At 37.2% G+C, this 14,784-nt stretch overlaps 1 protein-coding gene across 2 annotated transcripts in view; it reads left to right on the top strand.

Moving 5' to 3' along the window:
• The window catches only part of Tmeff1 (transmembrane protein with EGF like and two follistatin like domains 1), an 84,519-nt gene that overhangs the window by 31,917 nt on the left and 37,818 nt on the right, over positions 1-14,784 (top strand). For both annotated transcript variants that reach the window (XM_020185519.2, XM_074051364.1), the window contains exons 4-5: positions 3,936-3,962; positions 6,103-6,199. In XM_020185519.2, the coding sequence (XP_020041108.1) occupies positions 3,936-3,962; positions 6,103-6,199 (124 nt within the window). The remainder of the gene's footprint in view (positions 1-3,935; positions 3,963-6,102; positions 6,200-14,784) is intronic.

Raw genomic sequence — 14,784 nt, 5'->3', positions numbered from 1 at the left:
GGAAGTTTCCAGCTAGAAGTTTATTGTCTGGAATGGTGACAATTATGTGAGGGGAATCAGATTTTTTTTTCACCTATATTTTATATATTGCTTTTTAACCTTGGGTGGTTTTGTGTGTGTGGTGTGTTATAATGGTACTGGAGTTTGAACTCAGGGCTCTGCACTTGCTAGGCAGGTGCTGTACATATTGAGACATGTCCCAGTCCTTTTTGCTTTAGGTATTTTTCGAAAAAGGTGTCACATTTATGCCCTGATCCTTGCATGTATGCTTCCCATACAGCTGGGATGACAGGCATGTACCATCGTGCTTAGCTTTTGTTGGTAGAGATGGGGTTTTGTGAACTTTTTGCCCAGGTTGGTCTTGAACATCAGTCCTCCCCATCTTTACTTCCCAAGTAGGATTATAGGTATGAACCACTGCTCCCAGCTGTATCCTTTGCCCTATGGGTCGAACATTAGATAGGTAAGATTTGAGGTAGAAAATGATATGGGATCCATCTTGTTTTTGTTTTTTGGTTTTTTTTTTTTTCCTTTTTTATTTTTTTTGAGAGATGAGGAATATCTTTAAATAGCCATTAGTAGATTTCAGGTTTTGTTTCTTTTGAAGTTCTCTCTTTTTCTCTGTCACCCATCACTTCCCCTGCTGTCTGTATTTACTTCCTTCCTTCCTCCTTCGTGAACTGGTAATGGTTGATTTTGGGAAGCCTTCATGCTATCTTCTTATTTGTGTTTATGTTTAACAGGAGGGATGCAGTGAGGTATTGTAATTTAGAATTACTGCATTGAGGTTTGTGGTAAAGGTAGAGACTACTAATCCTATCTCCATATCTTTTCCCTATTATGTTACAGTGTTTAAAAGTTCTCCTTTTTACTAAATGTGAAGATTTTAGGGCCAAGTATAAAGTTAGAAGGCACAGTCTCCATGACTACTCTCATTTTTGATACCAACTGAGTTCAAGAGTTTCTGCAAACTACCCAATAATTACTCAATGATTAGGAGTGCCTGTAGAGCACACTGAAAGCTGTTGTACTCATGGTTATGATTTGTTTCAAGGAAATGATACAAGACAAAATCATCCAAAGGAAGAGATGCATAGAGCAGATTCCTGGAGGGGTCCAAACATGTCCTCTCCCTGTGGAATTGTTGACAGTGTTATCTCCTAGCTACACTGTGAGACAGTCCACACGAAGTGTGGCCGGCCAACCAGGAAAGCTTGTCTAAACCTCATTGCTCAGGTTTTTTTTTTTTTTTTTTTTTTTAATTGGGGTTCATTACATAAGAATGATTGATTGGTTGGTTGTTGATGTGACTTATCTTAGACTTCAGGCCTGCTAATGTCATGTGACCCAATGCCCCCATTCTAAATCATTTGACTTATCTTTCTAGTTTGGCCATTCCCCACCCAACTATTAGATGTATCTATAGCCCCATCCTAAGTTCTGATGTAGTACCCATTGGTGACAAAGACACTCCTGTCAGATAATCTCTTTACCTTTTGGAAGCCTAGGGTAAGGGCCAGACTTCTCTTTGAGCAAGGGCAGTTTTTTCACTATACATTAAATAATTGGGAGTTTGAGAAATTATTATGTCCTTAGGCTAGTAGGTTATCATTTGATTTGGTTCTTATGTACTTCTCTAAGTATGGTGTGTTTCACAGACTTGATCAATAAACTAAAGAGGAATATGAAGTTCATTCTGATCCCAGTTTAATTATGCATCATTTGTGAGGAGCATGTTTTTAAGACACCAGAAGCTTTGATGGGCAGTGAATGTTGAACATTAGTGACAGAGTGGTAGATTAGAAAGGGTACTGCACCTGGCTTATTTACCATATAACCTTGGACAAGTAGGTCCCTGAGCCCCAGCTCTCTAAATCATCAAATGTATATCATTTCCTGGGCTTGTTAAGATTGAAAGCACAAAGCTATGAGGTGCTATATTGATTTTGTTATTTCCCGAGTGGGCTAATGTTTTTATGTCATTTGGTCTTTTTATGGGTCCTCTTCTGTGAGTTAGAAATATTATTTTCTTTTACTTACTGGAAAACACCTTCCTTATGCTTTTAAGATTGGGCTTAAGCATTTTCTCCTCTGAAATCTTTCTTCTGTGATATCTGCACTGGTGTGTATCTCCATGCATGTAGCATGCTGTATTTCACTTATCTGACATATCTGCCTCCCACCAGGTCAGTGATTTTGCAACTAGAAGGTAGTACATCCTGCTCAGGAAGGTGTGACATAATTTCAATGTTGAGATGGAGTCGTGTGGGCTGGGGAAGGCGTGTGTACTGCAGACAAAATATAATCTATGAGAACTCTACTTCATTATCAAAACAGTCATAGTATTAATTTATTTAGGACTTCTGATTGATCAAGGGAGCTGTGAGGTTTTTAATATTAAATTTTTTTCCAACATGGGTTGAAAACAAGGTTAAGTATCTCATGCAGTGACGATATGTCTTGTGATTTTTTTCCTGGCATTTACTGTATGTGTGCTTGGCATTTTGTATATACCTAATCAACATCTATGGAATAGAAGGGGGAAGAGGGGTGTTTTCCCTAAGAAGTTTGTTCATTAAAAAATTTAAATTTAGTTCCTGTTCTCCTCCTCTTTTTTCTGCCCCTTCACTGTTTCTTTTCTGTATTACTTAGAGAAGATGTTTTTAAAAGCTTGCTCAAGAGCTTGTGGAGTGGCTCAAGTGTAGAACACCAGCCTAGCAAGCATGAAGACCTGAGTTCAAACCCTAGTACCACAGAAAAAGTAAAAGTAAAAAGTCTTGATTAAATAAAAAGTAAACATAATTGAAAACTTTCCATAAAAGACCATGAAGATTTTCCAGTTGGTAGTGCACACAATATTTATTTTCCTAATTATTCTTGTTTCTACCATGTCTGGGAATTTGATTCTTGACTGAAGGAGTTTGAAGGGAAAGGAGCAGTATTGTCTGGGCATTGGTTTCCACTCCAGAGAACTGTTTGAAGAGTAGAATGAATTCTCTGGTATCAGGGTAGTCTCTCCTTTGGAAAGTCCTGTTAAAGTGTCAAATTCTTTATCTGCCATCTCTCTCTCTCTGTCTTTTTAAAAACAGATTGTGCTGATGATATCACAGCATTACCCTCTTTTCAACATGTTCTGTGGTATATGTTGCTTCTTTTAGTATTATAAGATTTTTAGGACTGAGGATGTGGTTCAGTGGAAGAGTGCTTACCTAGCGTGTGCAAGGACCAGGGTTCAATCTTCAGCACTAGAAAAATTTTTTTTCTTTTACGTTAATTACATTTTGGGCTGGCCTCTTTCTGAGATTTCTTATGATTAGATTTCCTAGAGGAAGTTAATTTTATTAGTAACATGAAAACCTCAATCTTGCAGTTCTTTCCTCAACCTTTGGGCTTTTTTTCTTTTTAAAAACCGTTTATCTTTTGAAATCTGCAGATTTCATTAAGAAGAGTTTTGGAGCAAGACTAAAGCTTTTCTCCTGCCTTCCTAATTCACCATTCCTCTCATGCTTTAATAGAATTAAAAAAAAAAAAACTCTTTTACCTTTTTAAATGCATGAGCTAAAATTAATTATACTTAGCTGTTTACAATATTTATTGGTGTTTACTCTGTACAAGGTACCTAGATAATTTTATACCTAGATATTTTCTAAGTGGGCTATAAAGATGTATGAGATATAGATGATTATGTATCTAAACCATTTGTATTTTGAGAGGTATAACATAGGCATATAAAAACAAGTTTTTGGAGAAATGAACCAAGCCTTGTATGCACATATGAATAATAAAAGAAAAAGGAAAAAAAATACAAGTTTTTAACTATGAGAAAAGGACTGTATAGTAAGGGATATCACAGTTTTATTTTTGATAAGAAATTTTACTACTTGAAGAGATGAAATTTCTAGGAAAATGTTTATATTTATTGTTTTTTTCCTCAGATAATGGCTCCGGATCGGGGGAAGGAGGTGAGTTTTAAATATTTCTTAAAGAGCATTTGTTTTCTTTCACTTTTTTAACAGCTTTGAGGTGTTCACGTACCGGGCGATTTACCCGTTTAAAGTGTACAACTCAGTGACGTTTAGCTTGTTCAAGGAGTTGTATTGTCATCACTGCAGACAACTCTAGAATGTCTCATCACTCCAGGAAGAAACTGTGCCTCTCGGCCACCACATCCCTGTGCATACCCGTGATTTGACTGTCCCTCTCAGCCTGGCGTGGCTGTGTGCATTTTTCACTGAAGGTTTGCTGTCAGACTGTGGAAAAAATGCTGCAGCTCTTGTGAAATTGACATTGTACAAAGTGACCATTTACTCAAGTAATTTTAGCTTGGGCCAGAATATTTGCAACTCTCTCTTACCCCTTGTTTCCAGATTTTTTTTTATCATAAGGAGTATTGAAGATGTAGGTTCAAAAAAACTCCAGAGTGAGTTGAGTATAGTGTAGGGAAAACTTGCAGGACAATTCTGGTGGAATTTAGAATTTTATTTAAGCCATCAAAAATGTCCTATTTTTAAAATTTTATTTCATAAATATATAAATTATTTCTCACACTTAAAAATTTAATATTTGGTAATAGCATATAATAAATGATCAGAACTGAGAATGACTATTGCATAGTCTAATGAGGCTGTAATTCTTACTGTCTTACTGTATGCAGAATAATGTTTGAGACACTGTGAAAGTACATTGTAATACTCATGCTGGGAAAGCTCACTCCAAATGTAAATGGTGGTTATGATTCTTTAACACTAACTATATGAAACCTTGTTGCAGGTTACTCTTCACGTTTCATAGAATCCTAAAATTTCAGAGTTGGAAGGGACTTGGAAAGTCATCTAAAGAATAGAACAATCATGAGGAAATTCAAGGATGGCAGTTTCAGCCAAAAAGAAACTGATTAAAGCTGTTGAACAATAGGATTTGATTTAAACGAACGTGTTCAAGCAGAAGCTTTGTAATCATGTGTGAAGGATCAGTTCATAAATTTTAGATACTAGAACTAGAAAGGATTTTAAGAGATCATGTGGGCTAGCTCCTGTTGTTACATATGCAGTTAGGAAACTCAGTTGATGTCAAGATTTGCTAATATAATGCAATACTGGATGTCTTGCCTTTAGTTTTTTTTTAGGGAGTATGAGTTTGAAAGTTTTGTTCAGTTTTTCTATATCTGATGATGTTTCTGAGGCCTTAGAATTATTTAGGATCATGATCTCTGGAATCTTTTTGGGAGTGTTTATGAGAGTTTGAGGAGTAGTTCTACTTAAAGTGCAAGTAGGCACCAAAAAATTGGAAGAGTATTCTTTCTGAACCAAGTTAGGAAATCCCTTGAATAAGCTGAGATCCTTAAATTGGCCTCAGAACTGACCTCCTTCCCTGACTCTGAGATGACCAGGATAGGATCCACTCTAGTTGCGACCCACACGTTTAGGATCAGTCTAAGTGTGGTGTGTAAGCCTAGTTGAGAGCTAGAGGTGTTTGCCTTTTTTGTTGGTGGGTATAGGAGACCCTCATACTTCTGCAACTGGGTGTTTTTTGTCTGTGTTAAGAGGCCAAATAGAAAAAGGGGAAAAGTCCTTTATAAAGATACCCCTTTCCTATTAAAATTTGGAGATAAATATTTATTTAATTCTGGAATTAGTTTTTTATGTAGTTACAAAGGCAGGTGTGGAGTTGATGTGAGGAAATGGTGATAGTTATATTTTACTGTGTTCAAGAACCTGTCCATGCTGACCAGCAATGTATGGGCTTAGTTTGGGAGGAGGATAGTCACGGGATTGAATTTATTGTTCCTGTTTGTTTTTTCTTCTTTTATTCAGCATTACATGATAATTCTTTGAAAAGCAATTTGTTATTACACCCTACTATATTGCTCCTTCTCACATCATTTAAGGGATTATTTTGCTAATAACAATGTTTGTGTCACAGATTAGGTTGTACAGTGTTTGGCAACATTTTGGACTCCAGCATTGATAGGTTTGAAAGTGACTGTTTTCAAGAGCTTGGGCACATTTCCCCTCAAATAAGATAATGGCTCCTGAAAACATGAAGCATATCTGGAAAGGATCCCAACTTTTGGTTGAAAGTTTAGTTTTTCTTTTTCAACAGAAGAAGAAGGGTCAGGGGCAGAAGCTCACAGAAAGCACTCCAAGTGTGGACCTTGCAAATACAAAGCTGAGTGTGATGAAGATGCAGAAAATGTTGGGTGAGTTGGCTGAGGGAAAGGGGAAAACTCACATAGAGGCTAATCCTCAGTGTGACTGCATTGGAGAAAGGGTTCATTTACTCAGTTCTGTGTATATTTTGTGCGTGTTTTGATATACTTTTTAAATTTAATGCTAGTCTAGTTGATTTTCTTGAAGTTACGATATATAATAGGATAGCTCTCTGAAAAAGCCGTATTTTAGAATGAGAATCCATTTGAAGTTTTTTTGGCCATTTTTCATCAATAATTTTCTGTTTTATACTAACTTCTAATATTATTAATCAAAACTGTTATTTTGAAATACCCTGTTAGACTTTCAACTAGAATCTATTACAACTTCCAATATTATTAATCAAAACTGTTATTTTGAAATATCCTGTTAGACTTTCAGCTAGACTCTATTATAAGCAATTTTTCCTTACCTTACAGTTTTATGCAAAAAAATTTCATATATTTCAGTGTACTGAGAAAAATCCCAAGTGGTTAAAGAATTTTAGATATACTAAGTAATATTTAACATAGTTGGAATTTATTCCTAGAAATCCTCCTTGTATAGGCTGACATGTTGTTTTTCTCACTCATGTTCAGCCTTCACAAAGGTGGGTTTTGTGGCTTAGAGCGTGGCCCAATTTCTTCTGTAAGAAATGTTGTTCTTTGTTAGAACAGTAACAGTGTGGACATTTATCATCGCAGTCATGTGTGATTTCGTCCATTCATCAGTGCCCCGCTTACTTATTCCTAGTCTCGTCCTCCTCTCATTTTCCTGTGGTGCTTGCCTTTTTGAGTATTTGATTTTAAAAGCTTTAGTACTAATAGTTGATCTGATAGCTCAGTGAATCTTCTTCACTCCTGCATTCTCTTTGTGTATCTTTTAAAACACTCACTGTGTAGAGAGTTGCACTTTCTTCCTTATTTAAACATATTTTTGGTGTGTGTTTTTCAGTCTCATGTTTTATTCAGCCCTTAAATGCCTTTCACAGGACAGTAGTATTATGAGCTATTTAGCACGAATGCCCAGTGTGAGTTTTACAAATCAAGATCATTCCATTTTTTAGTATTTATGGTACAACACCATCTGTCTGGTAGCATTTGGTAAAATTAAATGTTTGGTAGTTTACTTGATGGGTATTTCAAAGTAGGTGAGAATTGCCCAAAAGACAAGTAGACGCAGTAAAAAATTCAGGAGAATCTGAATTTTATTTCTGTATGTTGGTCACAGGAGTGATCTGTGTCCGTCCATTTCAAGCATAGTGGTTTGATCTGGGAGAACATGTTTAGCAAAGCAGATTGTAGCCTATGGAACAAGGGAGAATGGTGAGCAGTGGACTTAGGGAGAGATCAAATCATAGATATTACTCTGTCTTTTCCTCTTGATGTTACAAACAACATGGCACAGTGAAACACTGTGTTTTGTGTGTGATTGTATTTTTGTGTTTGAGGATATTTCATTCTTTTCAGTGTTTTTCCTTAGGATTCTTTTATATTAATGTTCATAGTGCAGATGCTAGGTCCATTTGGTCTGTTTTTATTTGACAGTACTTCTATTCAGCCCTATTTTATACATGTCTCTGCTCTCATTTTTCTTGCCTAAATGGAAAGAGATAGAGGTCTTTTGCTTAGAACTGAAACAGATTCCATCTATTTTCAAAGGTGGCCCTAAGTAGGACATCTGTATGGGAAAATATGAATCTATACAAATATCTCCTCGTGATATGTGTCCTGTTCTCAATCAGATGTTGTGTGTGTCTATTTATCTGCGAACTTGCTGCCACTTTGCAGATACGGGCTTTAAGCATAAGTGGCACAGGTCAGGAAAGGGCTTAGAAATAGTAGAGCATACAGGCTTTTACCAACAGGCAAAAGGAGCACAGAGATGAGTGTAATCAGCCAAGTCTGGGCAAGGAAATGATGCAATAATAGGAAAATATTAAGGAAGTACTGATACTTTTATCTAGAAAATAAATGAGACTAAAGTGGTTAGTCCTACTATGGGAAGGGACGAAAGAAAATTTTAGGAACATCTAATCTTTTAGTCTCTAAAACACTTCTTACTGATTGCAGTTGTTTTAAAATGTGTGTCCCAGTGGTCACTTAAGTTTTTAAATGGGCCATGGTAGAAATGTAGCCGTATGTAAGTTGCATAACTTCCTCAAGACACCTTCCGTGTGCTTTCCGTGGCTGCCGCCAGGTGAGTATTAGCGTGCTTGCGTAAGGTTATTTTTAACCTTGTCTGCTAGATGCACCTGTTAGTCACAGGAAACTGAGACATGCAGAAATGCAACAGCCACTAAGTCTGATTTTTTTTTTTAAATCACATTGTTTGGGCCATCTAAGTCTTGATTTTGTATAAAAATATATTCAAATATATTTTTTTATTGAGGTGTCATAATTTACTTAGGCTGGGGATGTAGCTCATTGATAGAGTGCTTGCCCATCATGTGTAAAGCCCTGGGTTCAAGCCCCAGCACTGCAAAAAAAAAAAAAAAAAAAGACTTCCTTGAGGTAGTGAACACCTATAACCCAGCACTTGGGAGACTGTGGCACAAGCATTGTGAATTCCAGGCCACCCTGTCTCTAAAAACCAAAAAAAAAAAAAAAGTTATAATTTTGTTATTAAAAGATAAAACTTTAGTTATTACAAACAAAAGCTTTTAATTATAAACCAGGTACTCCTGCCACGACTATAAATTACACCAGAATCTGAGAGTGTTAAGGTTGGGTGTGTGTCAGTTACTTATTGACATGACAAAATACCTGAGAAAACAATTTAAAGGGAGGAAAGTTTTATTTTGCTCACGGTTTCAGAGGTTTTTAATCCATCATGGCGGGGAAGATGTGGCAGAGCAGCTCACATCATGGTGGACAGGAAGCAGATGAGAGCAGTAACAGGAAGGGACCAGGGCAAGATACAGCCCCAAAGGACCATCCCCCAGTGATGTACTCCACCAGCCAGGTCCCCCTTCCAGAGTTCCACCACCTCCCAACAGTCTATTCCAATTTGAGTCTGACAGTGGTTTAAACCATTTTTTAGGTCAGAGCCCTCATGATCTAATTACCCCTCAGACATTTCTCAATCCAATTAAATTGACAATCAAGATCAACCATCACAGTTAGAATCATAATATTTATCTTTCAGTCTAATCTTCACATTTTTCAGATGAGGAAATTGAATACTAAAGCCAGAGGTTTGATAGGAATGGATTCTCCCAAGTTCCAACACAGTGTTTTTCTTACCATTTGCCTTCCTACAAATTGCCTTCTTCCCTTATTATTGGGAAGAGTGGTTGTTATCTTTTTCCTACCTAAAAGATGATTGTCTTAAAAGTTTTTTTTCAGTGCTGTGGATTAAACCCAGGGCCTTATGCATGCTAGGCAAGTGCTTTCTCACTGAGCTACATCCCCAGCTCATGATGACATGATTTTGATTTTGAAACAGGATCTTGCTGTGTAGCCCATGCTGGCCTCTAACTTGCAGTCCTCCTGCCTCCACCTTCTGAGTGCTGGGATTATAGGCATGCACCACTATGTTCAACCCATGATGACTCTTGGTTTGTCTTGTTTGTGTTTTGGCTTGAGATAATGTAGTTTATTGCTATATAGTTCTGTGGGAATAGAAGCCCCATATAGGTCTCTTTCTTTTCCCAGGTCTGGTTCCAGCTATGATTTCTTAACTTCCTTTTTCTCTACTCACCTGAGTACTAGCTGCTTTTAAATTTGTTGTTCTTTTCTGCCATTGAGAAGCTGAATGAGTATTGGTTTTCTCATTGGCAGTTTTCAGAATTCCCCCCTCCCCCCTTTTTTTTTGAGATGGGATTTCGCTCTGTAGGCTAGGCTAACCTCAAACTCACAATCCTCCTGTCTCCCTCCGAAGTGCTGGAATTACAGGCATGCACCACTACATCTGGTACAATTTTTGGACCTTTTGACTACATCCCATTTAGGAAATAATATTGATCTTGTTAAGCAACAGTTCTGTTTGTATATATACATAGTACTAATACCTATTAAGTGAAACAGAATTCTGTGGAAGGCTGTACATTCTAATGTTTTCAATCTTATTTTCTTAAGAAATACTGGTAGTGAACCATTAAATTGACTCCATAATTCACTAGTTATTATATAAGGCTTATAGCTTGGATAATAACTATAACATATATTTCATATTTTTAGGCATGAATATCTGTTAAACATATTTTATCTTTTCTCATTTGTGAAATAACTTTCCTGTTGAAGAGATGCTGTATAACCTATCTGGTTTCTGAAAAGCCCCTAAAATCTTTTGCTTGTTTTAGAACTTTTTATCTTGCTAATATGTACTTAAGTTTAGAAAAATCTGGCATTTTAGGGAAAGGAGTAAGTGATACCATGTAAATTAATTTTCTGTTATTAAGAAAATCACTATTTTTATTTAACTATTTAAATGAAAATTGATTTAAATGCATTAGATATATAGAATATACTTTTAACATATTCTTAATGTGAAGTTTCATACAGTGCGTTAGTTTTCAGAGTGTTTTTACATACCTTCCCCCCCACCCCCAGTTCTTCAAGTTATCTGTTAGGGAGGCAAGGAGATGCTATCCTGGTTTTCAGGAGATCATGAAAAGTTGCTTTTAAATGGCTAGAGCACAAGTCTTGTGACGAGGAATTTATCCACTGTGTGATGAATACATGTGTAACACCATGATATTCCTAGGGCCACTGATGTGGTTGTTTCACCATTACACTTTTGGCTCATGCTGCTTTGCATTTTGGTTTCTTACATCTATTTTTAAAACTAATTTTTCTTCTCCCTTGTCAGGCTGTTAGCTACTGCTTCTGGGTGCTATCAGTGCTCCTTGTCAATGAGTCTGACTGTAGGTGTCCCAACTTCTCACCTGCTTCTCCACCACCTGGAATAGGAAACACCACACTTGTAGAACTGTCTGTGATGTAGGGGTAACTTCTAAATGTAAGATAAGTGTATATAGTTTCTACTGGGCAAAGTGAATGGGTTTTGCTGCATGTACTTTATCTCTCGTCTGCTCATTGGCAGTTTTCATTCACTTATAATTTCAGTTTTGCTTCTGAGATACTTTCCCTTCTTCCTTCTCGAGGCAGCCAGTACCATTGTGAGCTTTGCATGGGTTTATGGGGGCTATATTCACTACTGCTTATCTTTTGAACTTATACTTACAGGTAGGTAGTTGAGTTTCTAAGAAATGTGGTTCCCTTTATAGTGGGGTTTCAGTATTCCACCAGGACTATTGTGAAAAACAAGCAATAGACTTTCTGCTTAGGCTTAAATCTTGAAAACAGCGCCTCCTTTACAGAAAATTTCATTTCTTAAACCATATGTTCTTAGTACCATAACCTCCCCCCTCTTTTTGTCAATGGCATTTTTCACTGAAGTTATTGCTCAGGACAGCCATCAGCTGTTTATTTGGACCAGTGAGGCCACATAATTATAGGGGATGTGGCGTTTTGCATTTTAAAAACAAATCTCTTAAAAGAAACCTTTGCTGCTGGACGCTGGTGGCTCATGTCTATAATCCTAGTTTCACTTCAGTACCTTTTTTATACCTGACCTAAGTCCCTGCCCATGAATGGTTTGAGGAGTCTATAGAATCATCAGGCATTATGCCAACAGAGGTGAGTTACAAATATCCTCAAATTATTCCTTCAAACTTTGTCTGCTATGTTTTATGGAAATGATCTTCTGCCTCCTTTATGTAAACTCCTTTTGGAGGTGTTGTTTCCTTTCTTCCCTTTGAGTGATATAAATATCTCAGAGTTTGTCAGAGAATGGTATAGCTATGGAGTATGATAGACAAGACAACATTGGTAAGCAGCTTAATCCACATACTGGACATCCTTTTTATTTGTGGTACTGTTTTCAGCTTTGGCAGATTCCTGGACAATATTGCCATCTGATGACTCTCTCTCTTAAAGGTACACTGAAATCTTTCTCCTGGTTAAAACAGAGTGGGGCTATACATTTGTGTTATCCTTTCTGGAAGTTTCATACACTTTAAAAAAAAAAGAACCAGCTGGGTGCTGGTGGCTCACACCTGTAATCCTAGCTACTCAGGAGACAGAGATCTACCAGGCAGATAGTTCTTGAGACTCTATCTAGGAAAAAAAACCCTTCACAAAAAAGGGCTGGTGGAGTGGTTCAAGGTGTAGGCCCTGAGTTTAAGCCTGTACCGCAAAAAAACCCAAAAAACCAAAGAAGTACCTTCTCTATCATTTTCAACTTCTCTGCTCTATTTCCTTCTAATCAGAGATGACAGTAATTGTTGTCATTTATTATTGCCTTATTCTGGATTTATAGAACAGAAGACTTAAGATTATTTAGGTTTAATAAACTGCTATTTGGCCCCTTAGATTAGAATAGAAAAATAATTTTATGTTAAATACTTTATTCAAAATATAATCTGGATGTTAGCAATGACAGACTCCTTGGTCCAGAAAGAACTTCTAATTGTTCTGTGACAGTTGCCAGCAAAGGTTTCTTTCTTTGTTTTGTGGTACTGGGGTTTGAACTCAGGGCCTATACCTCAAGCCACTCACCAACCCTTTTTTGTGAAGGGTATTTTTGAGATAGGGTCTTGCAAACTATTTGCCCAGGCTGCCTTCGAGCCTTGATCCTCCTGATCTCTGCCACTGGAGCCCGGCAGCAGAGGTTTCTTTTAAGAGATTTGTTTTTAAAATGCGAAACTCCACATCCCCATAACTTCTGGAGTTTTCAGAGTGTACTGTTACTATTGGACACTTTCTTACCCGCTGTGCCTCTGATACTCTCTTTGCCTGAAGTCCCAACCTTGTTTATCTGTTTAACTTGTAGATTCAGGAGATGTGTGACTCAGGTCAAACTTGACCACCTCTTTTTGGAAGCTCTTTCTCTCTTCCACAGTCCCTATGAGTTAGGTGACCATATTCTGTGTTCTTCCTTGTTTAGGAAAAACAACCTCTGAGTGACACCTGTTATACTCTTGGGATCACTAGGAAATTGCTGGATCCTTGAGCACAGGCACTTTGTCTTATTGATTTCTTTATTGGGTGATCTTGCCATAAGGTTGGGTAGCTTAGGGTGGGGCTTCTTTGGGTCTTTGTTAAATTAGTAATGCTCAAAACACAGGCTTCATTATTCCCTTAGCATTGCTTGTGAGTATTTAGTATATATGAAAAAGTCTAGTATCCTATTGAACTTGTTGCAGGCTACATTAGGTATTTATTAAATGTAAATCACTTCACAGTTTAGGGCAGCGTTTTTCTAATGCTAAATAAAACTGTATTTAGGAAAACTGGCATTTTCTGTGTAGAGAAAGAAGAAAGGGTGGGTTTTTCAGTAATAATGATACCTTTCATATGTACTTATTATTTGGGATATCTGAAAGGACTTTTTACAAATTTTATTGGATTCTGTCAGCAGTATGATGAGGCATTTTCCCTATTTTACAAGCTTGGAATTGTGATTTGCCAAAATCACAAAGCTAAATCATAGAAGTCATTTTATTTATTCATTCATTTACCCATGTATATATGCATTCATGCTTTTGAAATTCCCAGGGTTTAAAATTCAAAAGCTTTAAAAGACCATACAGTGAAAGGTCTCTTTCCCAGTCACTCAGTTGTCTTCACTAGAGGCAATCTCTGTGAGTGATTTCTTGTTTAATCTCCCAGGGTTATATTATGCATTTGCAAACAAATATGCACATGTATTATTTTTCTTTTAAAAAACAGTGTCAGGACACTATATGTATAGTTCTGCACCTTATTTAAAAATTTTATTGTAAAATATACATTGCATACAGAAGTGTTTAAAACATGTGCAATTTAGGGAATACCTACGTACCTAATACCTAGACTGCAAAGTATTATATCACCCTATTTCCAGTACCAAACATTAACATTACCATGGAATGGAGGCAACCATGTCACTCTTAGGTGGAGCTTGCAGAACAAGGAACATGAACAGTCTCTGGATTGGAGTTTGGCTTTTGGCTTTCCAAATAGTCTACAAGGTTCCCTTTTGGGGAAGTCAGAGTCGCTTTTGGGTTTCCAAAGAGTCTATAAGGTTCCCTTTTGGGGAAGTCAGAGTCACAGTGTTGCTTTAGTTGAAGCATCTGCCAGGATTCTAATGTGTGGATGAATGACAGGAACATGGTCAGAGTTAATTATTCTTTTCTTTCTTTCTTTTTTTTTTTTTGAGACAGGGTCTCTCTATGTAGCCCAGGCTGGCCTCAAACCTGCTAATAACAGAGGCTGGCCTTGAACTCATGATGCTTCTGCCTCAGCCTTCTGAGTACTGGGATTAGACATGAGTGACCATGCTGGGCATTCCGTGCATTCTTCCTTCCACTTCTCAGGTGTGTGCACTCAGATGGTCCAGGTATTGTGACACGGAGGGGAGAGCAGGAACTTAGCCTCCTTATGGCCATCTCAGGCAGCTTTCTCAGGTCCATCTGGCTTTGCTGAGCCCACATGAAGAGATACTTTTGGCTTGTAGACATATTGTCCTCAAAGATAAAAAAAGATTAGGGTAAGGTAGAAGTTTAGGTAGGTTACCCAGGTAACACACTAGTTAACAAATTGTCTTTTTA

This window comes from Castor canadensis, chromosome 13, assembly GCF_047511655.1.
Source record: "Castor canadensis chromosome 13, mCasCan1.hap1v2, whole genome shotgun sequence".
In the NCBI taxonomy this organism is placed as follows: domain Eukaryota; kingdom Metazoa; phylum Chordata; class Mammalia; order Rodentia; family Castoridae; genus Castor; species Castor canadensis.
This window is presented reverse-complemented; position numbering and strand designations above follow the sequence as displayed.